This window comes from Theropithecus gelada, chromosome 10, assembly GCF_003255815.1.
Source record: "Theropithecus gelada isolate Dixy chromosome 10, Tgel_1.0, whole genome shotgun sequence".
Taxonomy (NCBI): domain Eukaryota; kingdom Metazoa; phylum Chordata; class Mammalia; order Primates; family Cercopithecidae; genus Theropithecus; species Theropithecus gelada.
In genome coordinates, this window is record NC_037678.1 from 27,949,504 (window position 1) to 27,973,384 (window position 23,881).

Here is a 23,881-nt window from a genome sequence, read left to right on the forward strand (position 1 = left end):
TACTGTAATGGGAGAAAGTAAATTACTAAATAGTAGAAGATTTGAGCACGTTCTTTAAACAAATCAATAAAGCCCTAAAAGGATTTACTATTGGGAGCAAGTCACAAAATTCAGAAATGGTAGGGAAAATATTCAACAATTTGGCCATGTAAAAATGAAAGTTTCTTCAAAACAAAGACAATATAAACAAAAGTAATGACACAGACCTTAAGAAATAAACTTGCTAATTATGTGGAATTAATAAATGTGCAGAATACATAGAGTATCATTACATGAATTAGAAAACTAATAAAACATATCATGAAATTCTCAGCGAGAAATACAAATGGCCAGTAAACATGTGCAAAAATGCACAATCTCTCTAATAAGTGGAGAAATCCAAATTAAATGTGGAAATATTTCTTAATCATAAAATTGACCAAGATTAGCATTGGTCATTTCCTCTGTAATTAAAGGTGTGTGGAAATAGGAACTCTCATATACTGATGGTAGGAGTATAATATCATTACAGTTTTTTGAAACAGATTTTTAATTTTGTATCAAAATATGGCCAGGCACAATGGCTCACACCTGTAATTCCAGCACTTTGGGAGGCCGAGGCAGGCAGATTACGAGGTCAGGAGATCGAGACCATCCTGGCCAACACGGTAAAACCCTGTGCTATTTGTAAAAATACAAAAAAAAAAAAAAAAAAAATTTGCCAGGTGTGGTGGTGGGCACCTGTAATCCCAGCTACTTAAGGAGGCTGAGGTGGGAGAATGGTGTGAACCTGGGAGGCCGAGCTTGCAGTGAGCCAAGATTGCACCACTGCACTCCAGCCTGGGCGACAGAGCACGACTCTGTCTCAACAAAATAAAAAATAAAAAAATAAAGATTCATACTTTGCCTCAGTATTTTATTTTTAGAAATCAATCATAAAAGAAAAAACACACTTAAGTACCAAAAAGATGAATATACAGGTATACCCAGGATAGTGTAGGTAACAGTAACAAATAACTGAATCCAACAAAAAATTCCACAGTGAAAAAGTGACCAAATTATGGTAAAATAACCTGTTGATTAATGATGCAACTATAAGTAAGAGTGAGAGAGAGCTACATGTACTGATAGGCAATGATCACCAAATTCTATTTTATATGGAAAAACCAGTCAGGAAACAACACACAAAGCAGGATTATGTAAAAACGTGGGCATGTCTATCTGTGTGTAAGTGGATGTGGATGACTGAGTGGGCGGGGCGCTGGCGGTGATACATTTCATTCTACAGACCTAAGCAGTATTTGAATTGTTATAACAATAGCATATGTGTTTCTTATGTGATTTACTAGAAACAATTTAATTACTCGAGTTGTAAAAAGGTGTATTTTAAACCTGTATAAAGGTACATGGAGATCATCGTCATTCCGAATAACAAAATAAAACAGCAATATAAAGACACAAATAGATAATAGTATAGTACAATTATTAAATACGACAATATTCAAGATGATATTAAAATGATATATATCTACATCTATATGCATGTAAGGATGTCAATAAATGATATTGTCTAAAATTCAATTGTGGTAATTTTTGCAGACCTCTGTGAATATATTAGAAACCATTGAATTGTACACTGTGTGGGGGTGAAATTTATGGTATTTGAATTATATCTCAAAGTTCTGTTAAAAATGAATGGCTTGATATTCTAGTGCTAAGGGATGGTTTTATTTAAAACATAAACTAATAGTTTCCAGTAGATTCCCTTAAAAATAATACAGCATGGATTTCCAGATCACACCCACTCCCACCTTTTTAGAATTTTTGACTATTTTCCAAAGTCTTGAATTCAGTGAGGTGCAGGTGGAAGAAAGCGTTTACAAAGTCAGTGGGTTACAGGAGAGCTGGTGTGGGGTGTGGCAGAGTGGGGAAGAGAGGCCCCTTTCAAATGGAAGCCTCTGGAACCTGCAGAAAGCAAGTGTAAGGTGGGGCAATCTTCTGGAAGCCAGAGAAAGGCTTTAGACCCAACACTCATTCACAAACACAGACAGGGGCATCTCAGTGTTTCCTTAAATCCATTATTTCTATGTTGACACAAGGAAATAATTAAAAGGGGGTAATTCTGATTTAGTTTATTTCATTAAATTATCAACAAACAACTTATGAAACTAAAACTACAAAACTATAAAAGTAGAACTCAATAAAATTACTAGGCTTAATAATCTGTATCTGGGACTCAGATACAGATCTGGCAAAACAGCCGCGGATGAACTCCCCAGCCATGGATGCTGCCTCCAGACATGGATGATGCCCCCAGACATGGATGAAATCCCAGCCGTGGATAGTGCCCCCAGCCAGAAATGATGCCTCAGCTGTGGATACAGCTCCCAGCTGTAGATGAAGATGCCAGATGTGAATGAAGTCTCCAGTCATAAATGAAGTCCCCAGCCATAGATGAAGTCCCAGCTGTGATAAAGTCCCCAGTCATGGATGATCTTAAGACCAAACAAAAAAATTATTAAGTATAAAAAGAAAAATTGTCTGCCAATCTTATTCAAGAGCACTGGCATAAACTCCCCAGAGGAGGAGAAGGCAATGACCACACCTCCAATAGGAAGAATCAATACAAACAAAACGGTGTGCAGCCCGAAACAGCATATCCTGACGTGCTCAACCTTATACCCAATATTTAAAAATATCCAGAACACACAGGGCCATGGGAGTAGCTGTTGGAGAAATTTTCATGACAGAATAAATATTACAACTAAGTTTTAAAATGCTAGTTTTGTTTGTTTTGTCTTAGAGAGGAGGTAAAAGTGGGAGTAAAAATAGGGAGTTTGGTGTAAGGTGGGAAAAGCAAAGGAAACCCGCATGGATGGGCTGAAGGGTGTGATGGGAGAACAGTGAGAAGTACATTTGGGGAAGCAATTGGAAATAGCGGCTGAGCTTAATCACAATCAAAAGGGATTTGTTGAAAAATTAATGTGTGACTAGGAACAGGGAGGTATGGGCTTGTCAACTCGACAGTGGGCACTCAGTTCCACTAACAAATGATGCCCATGTGGACAGACAGAGTGATGGGCAGGCAGATGAATGCATGGGCTCTACGTGAAACAGGTCCACTTGGTTGTTGACGAGATACTGTTTTAAAGTTCCATTTTTCCATACTTCGAATAGCTTTTCATTAGCTAAATTTAGCCACATGTAAAATCACTAAGGCAGACTTCCAGAGTTCCCACATGAAAATCAAATGTCAACCAGCTGTGACGCACTTCAACATGATCATTGGAAGTCAGACGTTGAGCTCTTTTTTGATATTTAAAGCCTGCATAATATTCACTGTATATTATTCAGAGTATTACTATTTCCTTCGTGATAGAAATTTGGTTTGTCCCAACTTTCTATTCTATCAAAACACTGCTACACAGAAAATCCCCATGCACATATTTCTCCTAATTGTGGAAATATTTTACATAAAAGACTCCTGACATGGGATGAAATTCCCAGGTTATTGGAATTTTAAAATAGGTACTCCAAAATTGCCCTCTTACAAATTATATGAATTATTCATAAGCTTCCAAGTGTTACGGAGTTGCCCATTTTGAGAAATCTGTGCTAAAAGGACCCAACAATGCTGACGACAGTGATGAGAATGATAAGGAAGCCGGGAAGACAACAGAATGATTTAGATCTTAGACAGATCACTGTCGGTGTCTCCACTGGTCCAGCTCTTGCATTCGTTCTTGTGCTTTTTCCTTTCACCAAATAAAATAGCTCCTTGACATCACATTGTGACAGTCCCCATGGTTTGCCACAGTTACTGCGGGACTGAACGAAGGAGGGCGAATGAAGAAATGAAAACCAAGGAAAAAAGAAACTGTTTAAAGAAGGGGTCAGGGAAGAAGAAGAGGGCTCCCAGCTTCTAGTGGGCAAGGGCAGCCGCCCTCAGCTTCTACAGCCCTTCGTATTTATTGAGTAGAAGGAGTAGGGAGCAGGAGGCAATGATTAGTCAGCTTCTCAATTGTTCACAGGTTCACATTATTGCTAACAGGCTTCAGATGTGCCTAATCTCAAGCAATGCTGCGCCTGGGGCGTGACTGCTCTCAGCATTCCCTCTGGGTGGCAGATGCAGTTTGTCAGTTTGCCAGCATTCTGCATTCATGAGAACAGTTTGCTGTTTACTCATATAGCCTCCAGTGGCACACTGAGTTGATCACGACCCTCACTCTTTCGGCGTGCAACATCACATGAATCCATGCTATGCTTAATGAGTACTGGTTAGTAAAATGCCTATGACTAGTAATCTTCATCTATGCAATTAAATATTAATTCATAAAACACTTCAAATGTAAGCAATTAATTAGCGAATGAAAAGTACATAATATATCAATTAGAAAAAAACTCTATTGGCTGGGTGCGGTGGCTCACGCCTGTAATCCTGGCACTTTGGGAGGCTGAGGCAGGTGGATCACAAGGTCAGGAGATTGAGACCATCCTGGCTAATATGGTGAAACCCCATCTCTACTAAAAAATACAAAAAATTAGCCAGGCATGGTCGTGGGCACCTGTAGCCTCAGCTACTCGGGAGGCTGAGGCAGGAGAATGGAGTGAACCCAGGAGGCAGAACTTGCAGTGAGCTGAGATCACACCACTGCACTCCAGCCTGGGTGACAAAGCAAGACTCTGGCTCAAAAAAAAAAAAAAAAAAAAAAAAAAAAGAAAAGAAAAAGAAAAAAACTCTATTAAAACATTATTTGTGTGATAAAAGAGACTGCCACTTTTGTATTTTTTCTACAAGGTTAAAGAAAACTAAGTCAGCTTATACAAGTGAATTTTAAAAGCCTTTAGGTTGGGTGTGGTGGCTCTTGCCTGTAATCCCAGCACTTTGGGAGGCTGAGGCAGGCAGATCACCTGAGGTAGGAGTTCGAGACCAGCCTGACCAACATGGTGAAGCCATGGCATGGGTGGTGAGCACCTATAATCCCAGCTAGTTGTGAGGTTGAGGGAGAATCACTTGAACCCGGGAGGCGGAGATGCGGTTGCACTCCTGCTTGGTCAGCAACAGCGAAACTCCATCTCATAAATAAATAAATAAATAAACAGCCTTTAACCCAGAATGCTGAGTAAATTGGCCAAAAATGCTAACCTATGCATTTCAATACTACAGGATTCATGTTGGTGGAAATAACCAGATGAAATGCTTCTGGTATTTCACCTTCCCAACCCACATGAGCCAATGTTTTTTTTTCTGTGAATAACAAAAACAGTAGAATTTACTTGTATGTCCATAAGAGGTTATCACTTCTGTGTGTTGCCCTGAAACAGGTGGTGGCTGGGTGAGAAGGGGGACAGCAGTAGGGCAGGAGATGGGGGCTCCACTATCATGGGCGAGTTTCCTAAACTTCTGCAACTTTCAGCCCCTAAAAGGGGTGAGCCACGGGAAGTTTTAGCACAATGCTCAGAACAAAGTAAGGATTTGACACCTGACACTTCTCTCTGCATTGTTCTGTCATCAGCCACCACGTCCTGCACCTCCAAGCCCACTGGGCTCCGGCTGTTTCCATTACATGGAGAATGACCCAGAGCCTGGCCTCCAGTCACCCTCCTGGCCTTGCTGCTTCTCACTCTGCCACTGGCTCCTCACGGACCAGCCTGGGTGTCCTCAGACATACCACACACTTCACTGTGGGAGTCACGCAGCCCTCATGGCTCCTTCCTCAGGGAGCCACGGGGCTTTCCTCCTCAGGAGGACTCTGCGAGCACCTGGATGAAGGGCCCTCCCATCCCTCATCCTCCCTTAAATTTTGTTGCATCTCTCCTTCCTTCCACTCAGTATGCACACACTGATTGATCCTCCATCTTCCCCATAAAGACAGGAACAGCATGAGCAGTAGAGAGTAGATATCCAATGATAGAAAAAATAGTCAATGATTTATCATTTCCATTTATCATCAATTAAGAAACCGTATGCTGAAGGTCATGTACTCCTATGGGACTGCTGCATCCTCAGCCTCCTGAATTTCAGCACAGCACCTTCCTCCCCAGCACAGCAACAGGTCAGCCCTGACCATTCCTCTCTTACTGCCTTTGTGCAAACCAGGACCAGGGCCAGGACCAGGTGAGGCCTTGGGATTGTCCCTCCCCAACAATCTGCAAAACAATCCTTGACGTCACCAACAAAGCACAGCCTTATGAATTGGTGGTCAGTCCCTCCGAACACCTCTATCACTGTAAAGCTGGCAGCGCCCCTCCACGGTTGGCCTTCCCAGGCACTGCACCTCTAGGTGATGGAGCATGTCCTTACCCTGAGGCCTGGGTGCCCAGTCTATCCTGTCCAATGAGCGAGCTGTGGAGAAGAGGGGATTCCAGGTTAAGGGGAGACTAGCAGGGCTCCTGCTTTTATGCTGCCCTGTTGGGAAGGCTGTTAAAGAAACAGAAAGTGCTAGGCAGTGAAGATAGAACATGTTTTCATTACTTAAACCAATACATTCCACAGATTGGAATAGTAAGAAATGCTACATCCAAGCTAACTGAATCCAACAACATATCAAAAAGATAATCCACCATGATCAAATGGGTTTCATACCAGGGATGCAGGGATGGTTTAACATACGCAAGTCAATAAATGTGATACATCACATAAATAAAATTAAAAACAAAAATCATATGATAATCTGAATAGATGCAGAAAAAGCATTTGACAAAAGCCACATTTCCTCATGATTAAAACCCTTCAGCAAAATCAGCATAGAAGGGACATACCTTAAGGTAATAAAAGGCATCTATGACAAACCCACAGCCAACATTATCCTGAATGGGGCAAGTTGAAAGCGTCCCCCGTGAGGACTGGAACAAGACAAAGATGCCACGTTCACCACTTCACTCAACACAGTGCTGTTCACTACAGCATTGGTCATAAGAGCAAGACTGGAAACAGAACAAATGGATACCCAGAGGGCGGTGCTTAAGTAATTTTGGGAATAGTCATAGGGTGCAGTACTTTATAGCTCTGAAACAATACAATGGATTTACAGTTGAAATGTGGAATGATAACTAAGGTGCATTGCCCAGTGGCATATGCAGAGGTGCAGAGACTTTGTATAAACACGATCACGCATCAGCATGCGTGCTAGGTACATGTTTCTATTTGCACGTAGATTGTAGGGATGACATGTGAACAAAACTGTTGACTTGGTGTTTGGAAGTTCAGAGTGGAAGGGAAACTTCCTTGCTAACCTTTTATGATATTTAGAGTAATTTCTAACCATGAATACGTAATACATTTAGAAACCTTAGCTAATAGGAAAAGCCTCTGTTCCTGGCCTCCTGCTGGCACACGTCAGGTGAACATGGGGTTGTCATGCTAATGTGTGCAAACTCAGAAAACCCAAGAATGGGAGTCTGCGTTTTTCATCATACAAATAATTGTTAATAGAAATAGTATAATGGTTATTGCTCATGGATATACCATGCATATTCTATTAGATAATAATAAATTCTGACATTTGAACTATATTACACATGGACATTGAAATATATGGATGAAATATTGTGGCTTATACGGGCAATGGCTTTATTGGCATTTTACAAACTGATCCTCATTCCTCATGGCATGGGTCCGTGTGACATTAAGTAGCCTGTTATGTTTGGGAAAGGCAGTGATGACCACAAGAATGACTTCGACTACTAAAGTATCATGGAGATTTCAACAATGTTTTGTTTAATATTTAAACATTTCACTGTGCTTCCAAGGTTTTTTCTCACCCTAATAGCTGTCACCCATATCATGCGGGTCCCATTAATACAGATACCTCCGAATGCACCACTCTTCCATTATATCCAGCCAATTGCTGGTTACCTTGGGCCTACAACTGGGGGAGGGCAGGGCCTGCTTGCCACCTCCTCATCTACAGTAAGAGTCAATGAGCAGTTAAGTGGACACTGAAAACCATTTATCCTGCTGGAGTGAGAAATAAATGGTTTCTTTCAACAGGGTAATAAAATGCATCTTTTCCAACTTATTTATATGACTCAAGGTCCATCTCAATTCCAGATGCAAATTCTCACAAAGGTGTGTAATTCCTGATTCTCACAAAGGTGTGTAATGTCGTCCATGGCCCAGTGCAGAGGAACACAGGTGTTGCCGTCAGACTGCCAGGGTCCGATCCCGCCTCCGTCACTCACCCCGGGAGCTCCCTTTAAGCCAGGAGTCAACAGCAAGATGGAAATGTGAGTGCTTTTTAAAGTCCTAAAAGTTCAGAGGATGACCGTGAATTTCTCCTGCACCCCTGGGCACACGCCAGGAGAACTGTGTCTCCAGGTTCAAGTAAGTGCCTGTGAGGGAGTTGTGTCCCTCAGATTCTGTTCGCCACAGGTGCCACTTGATGCAACCCCACACCTCTTCTGCACAATCCCAAGCAGTGCTGACCAGTCCAACCCAAAGGCTGTGATGTTTGGCAGAAGCAGAGGCAGAGGCAGAGGCAGAGGCAGAAAAGGCCGGGTGTTCTGGGAAAGATCACCTTTAAATCACACAGCACCCTCCCAGCCCACAGAGACAGTTCTTACATTATGGCAAGAAACCTGGAAAACACCAAATCCAATTTGACACATATTTCCTTTTCCTTTTTGATTTCATGCCCCCTCCCTCAACCTCCCAAGCAGCACGGATACCCCGAAGGCCCCTGGGAACTCTCTCCCATTGGATCTTACATGGAAAGTAGTTACCTACCTGCAAAATCCTCGTCGTCAGATATGCTCTCCACAATCAAATCTTTAGAAACACAAACACCAGGATAAGTCATTAGAGAGAGGCCCACCCACTCCTCCCACTCCAGCTGAAGCCCCGGTGCTTCACACAGGATCCCCTGGTGTTTCCTCTGGTTCACAGACATCCCTCCAGCCTCTCTGGACATTGTTTTATACTTGCAAAATCATCTGCTCTCACCAGATCCCAAATCCTCCTTCCCAAAAGGAGCCCAGAATCAGGTTTCTATACCCTATAGACAGCGTTTTTCCCTCAGGAAGTGAGTTATTTCAGGGTACGTACCGTTTTCCAGTATAAATGGCTCCTGCAATTAAAGAAAAGAAAACATTAGGAGGGTGAAATGATGCCATGCATGTCACACAGATCTGATATTCTCTCAAAAACTTGGGAAAATTAGAAAGGGTATAGTGATTGAGTCAAAGGTCAAAGTCCCCCAAAATTAGCACGGAGGACACCTATGGAAAAGACAAGACCTTTTCCCACAGAATTTACCTTTAAAGTATATTTAAATGGGCAGTTTCACAACTCTTAATCCACGGGGGAAACTGCTGTGGAGGGAAACACCTCTGCATTGCAGTGGATCATGGATGCCGCCATCTACCACGCCCCCGTGTGCCCGGCATGGGTTGGTGAGAGGCTGCCAATCAATAGCACCACACCAAGGGCATTGCAGATGTCATAAATAATGCACATTGGCAGATGTTCATGTCTACATCTGATTGGAAAGAAGTCAGGAAAGTAACATTTCTGTTCAAGACAAAGAAAAGTGTCTTACCTTGGCAGCGTCTTCTTTTTCAGAGGTGTGTTGTTCAGCGTCCTCATTAGTTATGTTGTAAACAATGTCCTCATTAGAAATGTTTTCTGCAGTGTCCTCCTTACAGATGTCTTCAGCATTCTCACTCGCGATGTCACTTATAGCAGCCTCATTACAGATGTCTCCAGCGTCATTCAAGATGTCAGGTACAGCAGCCTCATTAGAGATGTCCACAGTGTCCTCATTACAGATGTCTACAGCATCCTCATCGCAGATGTCATATACAGTGTCTTCGTCAGAGATGTCCTGTATAGGGTCCCCACAGGGGGCTAGGAGAACACAGAGTAAAGGTCAGTGCCCTGGTGGTGGAGACTGTGAATCACCCAGGGAGCTTGCTTGGTGTGGTGCATGGAGGTGGCTGATCACAGCATGGGCCGAGCTGATGCTGGGCCATCCTCCCGGGTGGATCTGCGCTAGTGAAGCTAAGAGACGTGACTCAGAACGCTTTCTGCAGTGGGAATCAGCTTCCACGTTCAGATATGCTTTATCCAGTGAAGTGGGGAAATATAAAAAAATAGAAATTGACAAATTCCTGAAAAGCCCTCCATGAGTGCAAGTGTGATTTTTTTTGTTAACCACTTTACATTCATCATGTATTCACACAAACAAAATATTCTTACAAGAAATCAGAAATCTTAATTTTTGTCAGTTATGTTAAATCTAAGTTAGCTATCAACATAAAGATTCTATCTCATTTACTCTGTGGTCTCCAGAAAATCTAACACATAGTAAGTAGACCAAAATGTTTATTAAATGAAAACACAGAGCAGGGGCAGGGGGGCTAGTAGGCAGACCGGGTTGCACCTGATTACCTGGATGATAATAAACAGCACAAAACCTCGGTCAGATTAATATTGAAACTGCCTTTTGCTTCGGCTCTTTTCCCTTGCAGAAGAAGGATGACCAATAAGATGAACAGGAAAGAAATGAGAAACAGTAGGCCGGGCGCGGTGGCTCACGCCTGTAATTCCAGCACTTTGGGAGGCCGAGGCGGGCGGATCACAAGGTCAGGAGATCGAGACCACGGTGAAACCCCGTCTCTACTAAAAATACAAAAAATTAGCCGGGCGCGGTGGCGGGCGCCTGTAGTCCCAGCTACTCCAGAGGCTGAGGCAGGAGAATGGCGTGAACCCAGGAGGCGGAGCTTGCAGTGAGCCGAGATCGCGCCACTGCACTCCAGCTTGGGGGACAGAGCGAGACTCCGTCTCAAAAAAAAAAAAACAAAAACAAAGAAATGAGAAACAGAGGTCTTTGCTTAGGAGCCAAAGGCCACCTTCTGTAACATGAAATAGTCTACAAGTGGCCTTGAACTCTGCTGTGATTCAGTGACAAGAGTTCGCTCATGTCGTCTACCCACAGTGAAGTCCAGCGACACTGCGACTGTCTTCTTTACAACTTGCAAGACATGCTGCTTCTGCATTTGCCTGTCGTATGAGATTTACACTTGTTTTAAAGCCACGTTTTGTTTCTGTTGGGTTGGTGGCCATACACGGCACTAGCCAGTCAATAGTGAGATGGCTTCTCATGGAGGAGGCTTGGCTTGAGGCTGAGGGTCTTTAACCCACATGCACAAGAGAGTTGCCATGAGGGGACGGAAGCCAGGCTAATAACCAACTACTGTACAGAGTTCCCATCTGTCCCTCCTCACCATTTTCAGCTGGCAGGATTTGAGCATTTTAGGGCTTGGGAAGATAATGTTACTAAATCTACTAAAATACATCACCCTTCCTTATAGGCTTTGGCCAGTTGCTGAGCAAATTAACTTCACAACTGAAGTGGGCTGCACTGGCCTGCATGGTCCCCCGCTTCTCTTAGAATTTGTGAGTGTGGGGCCTACTGGAGGGTGGGAGATGGGAGGAGGGGGAGGATCAGGACAAATAGCTGATATTAGGCTTAATATATGGGTGATGAAATAATCTGTACAACAAACTCTTGACACGTTTATGTATGTAGCAAACCTGAACATCCTGCACATGTACCCCTGAACTTTAAATAAAAGTTAAAAAAAAAAAAAAAAGTCTGTGAGCTGACCCAAACACCCGGGGATCTTTGTGCTTTTGACACACTGATGACTACACCAGCCCGTGGGGAGATGTGCCTATAACTGCCCTGGGTCGTGTGATCATGTAGGCCACTATATGGTGATGGGCAGTGTCTGGGACCTCTTAGGCTCTGTGCTTTAGGGTTTATACACGAATGCTGGACTCCCTGCATGGTGGCGAACACCCCATGACTAAGTGCATGTCAGCGTCAGCACTGGCCCACACTCCTGGGTTCGTGTTTTCACTTTTTCATTCAGGAACTCGGGAGCTGGGGCCACCCCCTAGGCCCTTCAGGTTCTCCACCTGAGCAGTGGGGATTAGAAGCCAGACCCAGGGATGGCTCTGGTGAGGATGGAGGAGTCACTGTACAGAGAGAGTAGAGGGGGGTGGATTTTATTGTTGGAAGTGGACACTGGTGATTGAGTTGTATAAATGGGAAATCTCTCCTGAGAAAACAGCCTCACCTGTACAAAAACACACCCACACACCCACCCACACACACACACACACCCACACACACACACTCTCTCTCTCTCACACTCACACTCTCACACACACACTCACACACACACACACACACACACACCACATGATGCAGCCTCACACAAGACACCACCAATCCTCAAGCACCCAACTCAGTACCACCCAAAAGGGAGCACAGCTGCTTCCTCAAAAATTGGCCATAATTTTTTCCCTGGGGAACTCGGGTTTTTTTTACAAACACTTCCACTATGCTTATTCCTATCACAGTCCCACGCTCAGGGTGGCTCTTCACATTGAAACCTGCAAGGATGCCACACCTTTCTTTGCATTCAGATTGCTTTCTTTGCAAGTAATTCCAGAATACTTACTAGAGTCAAACCTCAGAGGGACCACCTGCACCACCTGCAATACAGAAACAAAGCTTTATGAGGGGTACGTCGTGTTGTGGATTGTTTGTACAAGGCTCTGTTTCTCTCAGTGAATACTGAAAACAAGATCAGAAAGTGTGGTCAACTTCAAGGCCCCCCTAACAAGGGTAGGATACACACTAGAAAAGATATCAGCTTCTGGATGTTGGATCTCTCAGGTCCACGTAGGTTGGCAAGTGCAAAATACTGAATCCAAGGAGAAGACGTTGCTTCCAAGGACAAGGGCCCCAAGGATACAGTCTACAACCTGAAGCCGTCAGAGGTAAATGCCATTTTGGATTACGTATCAGTTGCTAAGAGTCGCTTCTTCCACCCCCTCAGAAAACTGCATTTAATAACTGTAATGTACATTGTCATTTTTTCACACGTAAAGTCAATTGAAAAAGAAAGACGCCAAGAAAGAAACATTTCTGTTTCAGGGAAAGCAACGCAACCTTACCCTCGCGTCGACCAGCCTCTCTCCATCTCCTCTGTCCTTGTGAGTTGGAGACTCCTCAAAGGCTAGAAGGACACAGAGCAACCGTTAGTCATAGATGCTTTTGTTCATGAGTTATTCAGGGAGCTCTGCTTAATGTGGACAACAGGACAGTGTGTGCAGATGTGCTTCATTAAAAGCACAGCTTGAGCTGCTGCTAGAAAATCTTCCCTCATGGAAAGACAGGCAAGAACAAGGAACTGAGGAGCGAGAAACAGAGTCCCTGGCATTTTGCTGATGGCAACTTAAGGCAACGGGAATGAGTCAGTCTACAAATGGTACTGAAGCACACGCTATAATCGGATGAGAGTCCCACTGCTCACACCGTGAGGTTTGAAACCCAGCTAAATGGTTTTCTAAACCCTGTAAAACAATATTAGCTTGTAGGATTGATGTCTCCCTTTGTGTAGAACTTTAGATTCACAAACTTCATCAATTTGTATGAAATCCTCAGCAATTGACCCCAAACAGATAAGACTGAAGCAATATTTTAGGAATAGTTGAAAGTATTATCACCACAAAACATAGGCGTGATCAAATGGTGCAAGTTACACGTAAGGCACGATGACAAATAAAGCAGCAAAGGACTGTTCACATGAGGGTCTCAGGCTGCACAGACACCCACACCGGCTGAGGGGTCCTGGTTTTCATAAAGGGTGTGGCTCAGCCAGGCCACCAACAAGCAGTTAACAAACAGTAGTAACACGACACTTTCCAAAGACCTTACTTGAGTAACATGGTGATCCTTACAAATTTCCAGTCATGATGGTCGCACAGTTCCTCCTCCTTTAGGACACAGAGCCTGCCTGTGGTCACAGGGGGTTAGGTGCAGACTCTGAAGATGCACTTCGGTCAAAGACTCTGCTGATCTCTGTCTACTGAGGGCCTCTGTCCTGTCTGCTGACCACACGCTAGAGGTGCAGGCTGCACTGGGGAGTAAGAATGTCACCTCTCAATGTTAGGAAAACTCCCTGCCAGAACTGAGAATGGCCCTTTCTAAGCAGAAAGCAAACTCAGACTAAAGGAAGAGGCCGACCACATCAGGCTGCCAGATTGCCGAACATTCACTCAGGGAGAGCCCACATCCTGGGCCATCTTGGATGGTGGCAACATGAGATAGATCACCGCTTTTGCAACACATACCTGACAACAAAAAATCAACAGATGTAAAAGAGCCAGAAAAATCCCCAAATATTTGCAAATTAGCAATGCATTTTTAAATAACTCATGGATTAAAGTTTCAATAGAAAATTAAAGGCCGGGCGCGGTGGCTCAAGCCTGTAATCCCAGCACTTTGGGAGGCCGAGACGGGCGGATCACGAGGTCAGGAGATCGAGACCATCCTGGCTGACACGGTGAAACCCCGTCTCTACTAAAAAATACGAAAACTTAGCCGGGCGAGGTGGCGGGCGCCTGTAGTCCCAGCTACTCGGGAGGCTGAGGCAGGAGAATGGCGTAAACCCGGGAGGTGGAGCTTGCAGTGAGCTGAGATCCGGCCACTGCACTCCAGCCTGGGTGACAGAGCGAGACTCCGTCTCAAAAAAAAAAAAAAAAAAAAAAAAAGAAAATTAAAAATACCTTTAACTACATTAAATGAAAATGTGACTTGACAAGATTTCTGGATGTAACAAAAGCAGTCCATAGAGGGGAATTCATAGCATTGGATGCAATATATTAAAAATCACAAGATCTAAAATCAGTAATATCATGTTTCAATTAGGAAACTGTAGAAAATAAAGGAATGCAATGTAAAGCAAGTAGAAGTAATAACATCACAGAAGTCAATAAAATTAAAACGCTGAAATCATCAGAAAATCATTAAAACCAAAAATTGGTTATTTGAGATGCTAATTACAATGAATGAACTTCTACGCAGGCTAACCAAGAAAAAGAAGATAACACAAATGACCAATTTCAGAAATAATACAGGAGCCATCTCGACTGAACTGTTGGGCAGTAAAAGGATAATCAAGGAATATTATGAACAATTCTATGACCACAGTTCAATAACCTCAGTGAAATGTATCAAGTCCTTGAAAGACACTCTTCCCAAGGTCACACCAGAATCCTAGATAATTTGAATAAACTTATGTCTATTAAATAGGTTGAATTCACATTAAGAGCATTCCAAAAAAGAAAGCACCAGACCCAGATGGTTTCTGTCATGAAATCTACCAAATTCTTCAAGAGGTGAATAAAAAGACAAAAATCTATTTAATGCAATATTATTTGGTGATTTAATGTGCATTTTATGCCATTAAGGTATAAAAAAGACATGAAGGAAACTTAAATATCCATCAATTTAGTGAAATAAATTCATCTGAAAAAGCTACATAATATATGATTCCAACTATATGACGTTCTGGAATAGGCAAAACTGAAGCGATAGTAAAAATATTAATAGTTGCCAAGGTTTCTGGAGAAAAAGGACAGAGATTAATGAGTGAGAAGAGGGGATTTTTAGGGAGGTGAGCATATTCTTTATGAGAACATAATGGTGAACATAAAGTTATAAATATTTCAAACGTCATATAAATGTGGAACAGAATGAACATTATGCAAATGATAGACTTCAGATAACAATGTGTCAATATTTTCTCATGATTTTAGCAAAGGTACCACAGTAATGTAAGATGTTAATAATAGGTGAAATTAGGAAGTGAGGGTGAGGAGATAGAATAATGTGGGAACTTTGTGTATTATATGCTCAATTTTTTTTTTTTTTTTTTTGAGATGGAGTTTCACTCTTGTTGCCCAGCGTGGAATGCAATGGCATGATCTTGGCTCGCTGCAACCTCCACCTCCCGGGTTCAAGTGATTCTCCTGCTTCAGCCTCCTGAGTAGCTGAGGTTACAGGCACCTGTAATCTCACCTGGCTAATTTTTTTGTATTTTTAGTAGAGATGGGTTTTCACCATATTGGCCAGGCTGGTCTCCAACTCCCAACCTCAATTGAGCCGCCTGCCTTGGCCTCCTAAAGTGCTGGGATTATAAGCATGAGCCACCACGCCTGGCCATATGCTCAATTTTATTTTATTTTATTTTATTTTTTTTGAGACGGAGTCTTGCTCTGTCCCCCAGGCTGGAGTGCAATGGTGCGATCTCGGCTCACTGCAAGCTCCGCCTCCTGGGTTTAGGCCATTCTCCTGCCTCAGCCTCCCGAGTAGCTGGGACTACAGGCGCCCGCCACCTCGCCCGGCTAGTTTTTTGTGTTTTTAGTAGAGACGGGGTTTCACCGTGTTAGCCAGGATGGTCTCGATCTCCTGACCTTGTGATCCGCCCGCCTCGGCCTCCCAAAGTGCTGGGATTACAGGCTTGAGCCACCGCGCCCGGCCGCCATATGCTCAATTTTTATGTCAATTAATTTATACTTACTTTATATTAATTTTAAAATAATAATATCACACCACTCTTTCAGGAAGATCTATGCTAATGTTTAACAACCAGGTAAGTTCTAGACATTAGCTGGAAACATTGTCTATCATTAAACATGAACCAAAATTGACTTTTAAGTGGCTATTTACTTTGTGGTTGTCGTAATATTTGCTGACTCCGCAAATTAGAATTCTGACACATTAAAAAATATAGCTTAGTCTCTTCATAGTTTCCTCTTACATATGGGACACTGAATACTCCCCACAAATGTGATTCTAGAATCAACTTATTTAATGAATTTCCACAGTACCTTCTACTGGGTATATTCCCTTCTTTCCCCAGGAGTTACGAGGTCTCTGACCCTGAGAGGTGGATACGGCATATCTTCTTGAAATACCTATCAGAGAAGATGCGGGTTAATGCATTTACAATAGAGAGGACTGTTGACATCTTGCTGACAGAAGACCAGAGGGAAAATAGTAATAATCTAAGTTTAAACTTATGATCCTGTCCTTTACAGGCTTCCAAGCAGAGCCTGCTGAATCAAAGTTGGGTTTCAGGAAGATCACGGAGTTCAGTGAGCACCCAACACCTCTATCAGATAGACTGTGGGCAGTGCCTTCACGGAGAGGAGAACACAGCAGGATGACTGCGAGTGAAGGGCTGGTGCAGAGTGCGGGCTCAGATTCAAATTCCACTAAGCGATGTGGACCTGGCAAGCTCATGTCGTCCCTCTGCCCTCAGTCCTCTGCACTGTCATAATGAAATTTTAGCAATACTTTTCAGGCCCTACTTCTTAATATCACAGTATAGGGCTAAAAAATCACTAAATATAGGAAAACCTTAAGAGAGGACTGGTACTTCAGTAGTGTTCTCTAAGTGTTTACTACATGCCAGGAGGAATAAGCTGGACACTTAGTAGTGGCTGAATATGGAGAAGGTGCTTGGATGGCTCCGGGGCAGTGGCGCATGGTTTCCTGTTTGGCTTTTCTGTGGGCCTGATGCCTTATGGCTTATGGAGAACGTTGGCCCTGCCGGGACGGCAGAGGAGGGGCTGTGGCTGAGATTTTACACTTGAGAGTGTTGGCATTCAGCGATGGTGATGAGCAGAACCCCAACCCCAGTGAGGAAGGATCTGAGATGGGAAATGTATTTGGTTCCCTAGAGACAGAGATTCCTGAACAACTGACACCTCTACATCACACCCTGTGCCAGAGACCCAAGAGACCCCCTCACTGTCTTTCTCCAGTCCTCCTAGCCCGAGGTGTGTGGGTGGACAAAGGTGATGCTCTGGAGGAGATGCCTGCGATAAGGACAGGTCCTTAATGATAAAGAATTCTCCTTCCTCTTTCAGATCCTTGACCCCCCTCCACTCAATATGACAGTTTATTTTAAAGGCTGTTATCTCAGTGGCCTTCCTCCCCTCTCCCTTCACTCTGCCAGCTGCCTCTCAGTGACTGTCTCCTCCAGTGACTACACTGAGGGACCAGGGTCTCCTTGCCTCCCAAGGCTGCTCAGACCTTCTGACACTGCAAAATGCTTGTCAAAAGATGGGTCTGCAAAGAGTAACTTCCCTTTCACCGATCAAACCTGAATATGCAAGCTACTGTGAATTAACTGGAAAAGTGGCCATGTGGCTGGTGCTTTGGTGGTTTAATGAATTAAGTCTGCCACCTCCACTGCCTCCTTGACTATTGATCAGAGCCGCCTGCAATAAGGTCGGGCTGAGAATGGGCAGTGGCTGCGCCAGCTCTGGGTGTGTCTTCTCTGCTCATTCTTTCCACAGCCAAATTCAGTTTCTAATTTACACACTCTACATCCATCCCTAGACCCTGCTGTGACAGGGGACAGAGTCCTGTCTCTTCTTAGGGAGACCTCTCCATAGCCACAGGACCCTCTCTGATGTTCGCCCCAAGCTCTGTTTTCCTCTGTCACCAAATGTCCCTTCCATTAACCCAAAGGCCCTGTCTCTTCTCCCAATCCTTTAACAGCGATCTCAGAAAGCTACTGATTCTCTCCCCATGAACCCCAGCGAAAACCCCCATAAAATCTCGTTTTTCTTCCTTTCTGAAAACAAGTCTGATGCTAGATTGCTAATGTTTGCTTTCAGGGTTTGACTTCTACCTTCAGAAAAATGTTTCTGTCCTTCCCCTTTTCTGTAATGTCTGTTATTGCAGGAGTGCAATCAAGATTCTCTGGAAATAATCAGGCAGCAAGGCTGCATTTACTCTGTGTGTTCTCTGGAAGTGTGTTCACAAGATTGGTGCTATGTTTATTCTACTATTTGGTAGAAATAAAAGGAAGCCACGTGGTCCTGATATTGCATTGTGAGTTTTAAAGATTCTTATATTTTAGTTGTCTTTGTCAAAACTCTAGATTTTAAAAATGTACATCTTGATGTTTTCTTCTAGATACTATAAACATATGTATTACCCACATTATTTATTTCTCTGCATTCTTCTGTGACCCCCTGGCTTGCTCAGAGACATCCTAAATCCAGAAAATGGAGACCTCATTTTCCTTTCTCAGAGCCTTCTATGTGACTTAAGAGACTACCATGTCCCTGGCTTTAAGATTAACTCCATATCACAGAAAGACAACTTAGATCTTTCTTCCCAGAAGTCCAGTAGTCTTCAGAGGACCCCCCCCCATTCTTATACAACGAGGTCATCCAGGTCTCAGGCAAAAGCCCCCAGTATTTTGTAAAATTTGAGCTATCACAACTTTACAAGCTTTTATGTTATTACAAAGCTTTGTCCTCTTTTAGTAAGGATTTTAGCAACAGTGACATAGTTAACAAAAAATAGAAGGGGCTGGGCACAGTGGCTCACGCCTGTAATCCCAGCACTTTGGGAGGCCAAGGCGGGCAGATCACAAGGTCAGGAGATCAAGACCATCCTGGCTAACATGTTGAAACCCTGTCTCTGCTAAAAATACAAAAAATTAGCCAGGCGTTGTGGTGGGTGCCTGTAGTCCCAGCTACTGGGGAGGCTGAGGCAGGAGAATGGCATGAATCTGGGAGGGAGAGCTTGCAGTGAGCTGAGAGCACACCACTGCACTCCAGCCTGGGTGACAGAGCGAGACTCAGTGTCAAAAAAAATTAAAAAAAAGAAGGAACTACTGGAAGAAAGCATGGAAAGAACACACGAGGTAAAATTTGACTTAAAATGACCAGTCTCATTCACTAACCTCACCATAGTCTTATGGGTTCAATAGACCTGTCCAATCCTTTGCTCTGTTCCCTCCATCACCTTCCTAATTGTCCTCCACCACTCATGTAATAGAAACATTGCACAGGGGAGCTAATCACCTCTTTTATCCCCCACTTCAGGCTCACGTGTAAGTGTATAGTAAAAGCCTTTTCAAATGACTGCTTTAACTGCTGCTACGGCATGTATCATCAGTTGAATGGAACCTCACATGTGACTTTAACCAAGCCTTTTTTGAGACACAAGATTCAATACGAGGGACAGTATTCTAATGTAGTACATCGTTTATTTTATGTTATGAAGATCATCAGTTATTGAAAATGTGTAAATAATGAAGCCCAGCCTTACTGCTCAATACTGTGTGTGTGAATCCACTGAGCGTGCTGACCCCCATGCCTGCACCCACCTGCTAACACAGGGAAGGTCCATCCAGAAGGAAGGCACAGCTCCAGCACTGACGCTCTCCCACCAGCTTCACAAGAGAGTTGCCATAAGGACGACAGATACCCGGATAACAACCAAGTGATAATTTGAGTACTTAATGGTCATGATCCCTAAAGTGTGTAGCTCAGAGGGCTTGTGGGGAACTGTGGCCAAGACTCTAAAGCATCGCCCCATTCTTACTGGACTTGAGCCATGTCTTGAGGAGAGACCCAGCTATGACACACAGGCACCATACTGTCCTAATTAATGCCTCCCTTAGTGTTTCAGAACCTGTGATTTGATCAGAAACATGGGCTTTCTATGTCGGTTTCACACTAAGGACTATGTGAAACCTGCAGGGAGATGCCTACATAGCTACCTGGATTCTGAGATCACTGAGGCTCTCTTATGTGAAGGATGGCATTTGAGATCTCTGCAGGCTTGGATAATACCAGGCATAGAGGGTGCTGGAACTCCCTTGCATGGTGAATAGTGATCCTTTCACTGGTTGATAAATAGAGGCTGTAGTTCAGGCCTTCAACACTGGGACCATATGAGTAAACATCCTGGCTCCTCACTGCGTAGCAAGTGAGCCAGGGCACATTTATTTCTGTGGTTTAGTTTCTCCATCTGGCATGGGGGTTCAATAAACAAGCTCACAACATATGTTCATGAGGAGGTTTGAACTAATGTAAGTAAAGTATGTGATCTGATTTGTTAAATTAAGAAAAATGGCCCTGATAGTTGTGCTGGGTAAACACATTTTTTTTCCTGGGGGAAACACACACAGACACACCTTCACAAGCGAATCATGCAGACTTGCACATAGACCACCCCCACCCCGCTGCATAATACACACCCGCACACACACAACCTAATATGAACACCACCTAATGTGAACACGTTCCCAGGAACTATACATAGATAAAAGAGTTTGTCACCTGGAAAACCAGTTTCTGTTACTACACTCCACATCCTCATTCCCCCCGGGTCTTGGATCATGGAGGCTCTCCAGACAAAAGCCAGCAGTTAGGCTCCACATTTCCTATAGAATCTTTCTCTAACAGCCAGTGAGTGATTCCAGAATACGTACCATCAAGGGTGCTCAATGAAGACACCTGTAATTAGAGAAGGAAACACTCTGAGAATGAGGCCATGCTATGGATGGTTCGCAAAGGTCTTTTTTTTCACTTGGAAACTGAGTAACGAAGGTGGGAAAGGATGTTCAAGTCAAAAGCCTCAACTCTAGAGTAGAGTTCCCTTAAGAAAGCACAGGGGCTTTTCCTGAAGAATGCTTCTGTCTAGATAATTTTTGGGTGGCAATGACAGAATTCTTATCTAAAGTGGAAAACTTGTTCCTGAAGAAAATATCCCTTAACACACCCTGTACTGTCTGACACGGCCAACTGTGTATGTCCTCTGGAATCAGGCGTCAGTTGGTAAGATACACCTCCTCCATTCCCAAGGAAATATTATCTAACATCTATAATGTACCAGTTAATTTTCCCATAGCTGATATCAACTGAAAAATAAAGGAACCAAGAAAACAACATTTACATCTTAGGCAAAGACAGGCTACTTTACCGTCGAAGTAGAGTAGAGCTCCCTTTTCAAACACTTTTTGGAAGGCTTCTTCGAGTCACCTAGGGGATGTGGAAGGACACAGCATGGCCGTCAGTTCATTGGTGGTGCTATTCATAAATGACTAAGGGACTAGAACTTAGGGGTGTGCCTGGTTAACAAGCATGGATTGAGCTTCTCCTGGACCATCCTCTTCATGGACCAAGGAAGGCAAAGAAAGAGCAGGAAGGAAATGAGAATGGAGCCCCTGGCTTTCCAGGTAATGGCAAATGAAAGCAACGTGAAATAATCAAACTCCAAATGAACAAATACTAAAATACATGCTAGGATTCAACCACAGTGTCCTGTCACTTCTTCAGACCCTTTAAAAACCCAGCAGGACTGCCACTACCTTCTTGACATCTACCAAGTCTCTTTCAACCTCCACAGACCCACGTACAGTGCTGCTGCTTTTATCATGGAGGGTATAGGGTTCTGCTCTTCTGTGTGAATTTTTTTTTTTTTTTTAACAGAGTCTTGCTCTGTCGCCCAGGCTGCCATATGTCTGTGGTGATGGCAGAATGATTCGATGTAGGTAAAGTGTACAGTATAAGTGCTCATGAGGCTTAATTATCAGTGAAATGTCTTGCTTTAAATTTCACAGCTGATAAGCTTAATAAGCTTAATCAGAGGCTTACTCAAGCCCAGGATTCTGAACTCCCAAGTCATTGGTTCTATGAAATACACCTGCTTGGCCTAAAACCAACCACTTTATCATAATTCAGACCCAGTTTTGAAAGAAGCAGATGAAGTCAAAAGTGCTGTGTCTGCCTGAGCACACACTCAGTGCCCTCCACACAAAGGGCACCACTGTCTGTCACAATGGCCCAGTGGCCTGGCTGGCACAGACCGTGGCAAAGGGCAAGAGATCACTAATCCCATCACCATGGCGATAGGGCATCACAAACTCTCCAGGGTGAAGGCACAATCCACCTTGTGAGGTCCAACTGCTGCCATGCAGACAGCTGTGCTTTTACATGCACAGGAAGGTCACTGAAGATAAGTGTTTTACATCCATGGTCAACAGATGAGATGACCATGAAATGAACACAAGTGTACTGGGTGGAGCAGCTTATCTATTCAGTCTTCTGCACTAAAACCTGTGAAACAATATCATCTTGCCTTATTTACTAACACATACAAGTGCCTCGAGCACTGAGCTCCTGACTGTAATTGACAATTCTATGATTTTGGATAACTCCCAAAGCATAAAAAATAAATGTTTTATTTCACACATAGATAATACACATTCTTATTTCTTTTTAAAAAAGTAATATGTGAATGGAAATGACATACTACAAATTTATTAAACTAAATACACATTTCACAAAAAAAGAAAAAACACGTTAAAAACAAAGATAGGTACATTTTATTGTGTGAAAAGCCTCAAACCCATCCGTACTACTGTGGCTTTGCTCCAAACTTTTTGAAAGTAATGATTTCGTAGGTTCTTAATTAGGTTAAAAACTACATTAAAATAGACTTTGCCATATTCTCTCCAAGGGAATAACTTAATTTGGACGCAGGGGAACGTTGAAGGATGCAGGATGTAAAAGGAAATAATATATATATTTTAGGCCGGGTGCGGTGGCTCAAGCCTATAATCCCAGCACTTTGGGAGGCTGAGGCGGGCGGATCACGAGGTCAGGAGATCGAGACCAACCTGGCTAACACGGTGAAACCCCGTCTCTACTAAAAAAATACAAAAAATTAGCCAGGCGTGGTGGCGGGCGCCTGTAGTCCCAGCTACTCGGGAGGCTGAGGCAGGAGAATGGCAGGAACCCGGGAGGTGGAGCTTGCAGTGAGCCGAGATCACGCCACTGTGCTCCAGCCTGGGTGACAGAGGGAGGCTCTGTCTCAAAAAAAAAAAAAAAAAAAATATATATATATATATATACACACACACAAACACACACACACACACACATATATACATATACTTTAAATGTAGAAAAATTTCAAAGGTACCCTGCTTGATACAAGAATCAAATATATAAATTGAGGAATAAAACATAACCATGAAACATGTTTATAGCTGCATATGGAAAATACAGAGGTTAATTTTTTAAATAACATAGTTTGAAAATATTAACTAGTAATTTGAAAAGACAGCATTTGACAGGTCAATATGAACATACCTCGAATGCAGGAACACAGGTTCCCCATAAGAAAAATCAAAATCAGGGAAAATTAAAGCAAAAAGGTTCAATCTGCTCTGACCTTCGAAAAACTCAGCACAGACAGTGGCACTTACGACCAAGGGCAAGAGA

The 23,881-nt window shown here is 43.3% G+C and overlaps 1 protein-coding gene across 1 annotated transcript in view; it reads right to left on the reverse strand.

Annotated features, from left to right (window-relative positions):
- Positions 1-6,279: 6,279 nt before the first annotated feature.
- LOC112632393 overlaps positions 6,280-23,881 on the reverse strand; it is a 30,092-nt gene continuing 12,490 nt past the window's right edge. Inside the window, exons 3-9 of the mRNA XM_025398103.1 lie at positions 12,950-13,011; positions 12,451-12,484; positions 9,519-9,826; positions 9,026-9,047; positions 8,708-8,749; positions 7,838-7,886; positions 6,280-6,325 (exon numbers count right to left, since the gene is read on the reverse strand). Coding sequence (XP_025253888.1) covers positions 6,280-6,325; positions 7,838-7,886; positions 8,708-8,749; positions 9,026-9,047; positions 9,519-9,826; positions 12,451-12,484; positions 12,950-13,011 — 563 coding nt within the window. The remainder of the gene's footprint in view (positions 6,326-7,837; positions 7,887-8,707; positions 8,750-9,025; positions 9,048-9,518; positions 9,827-12,450; positions 12,485-12,949; positions 13,012-23,881) is intronic.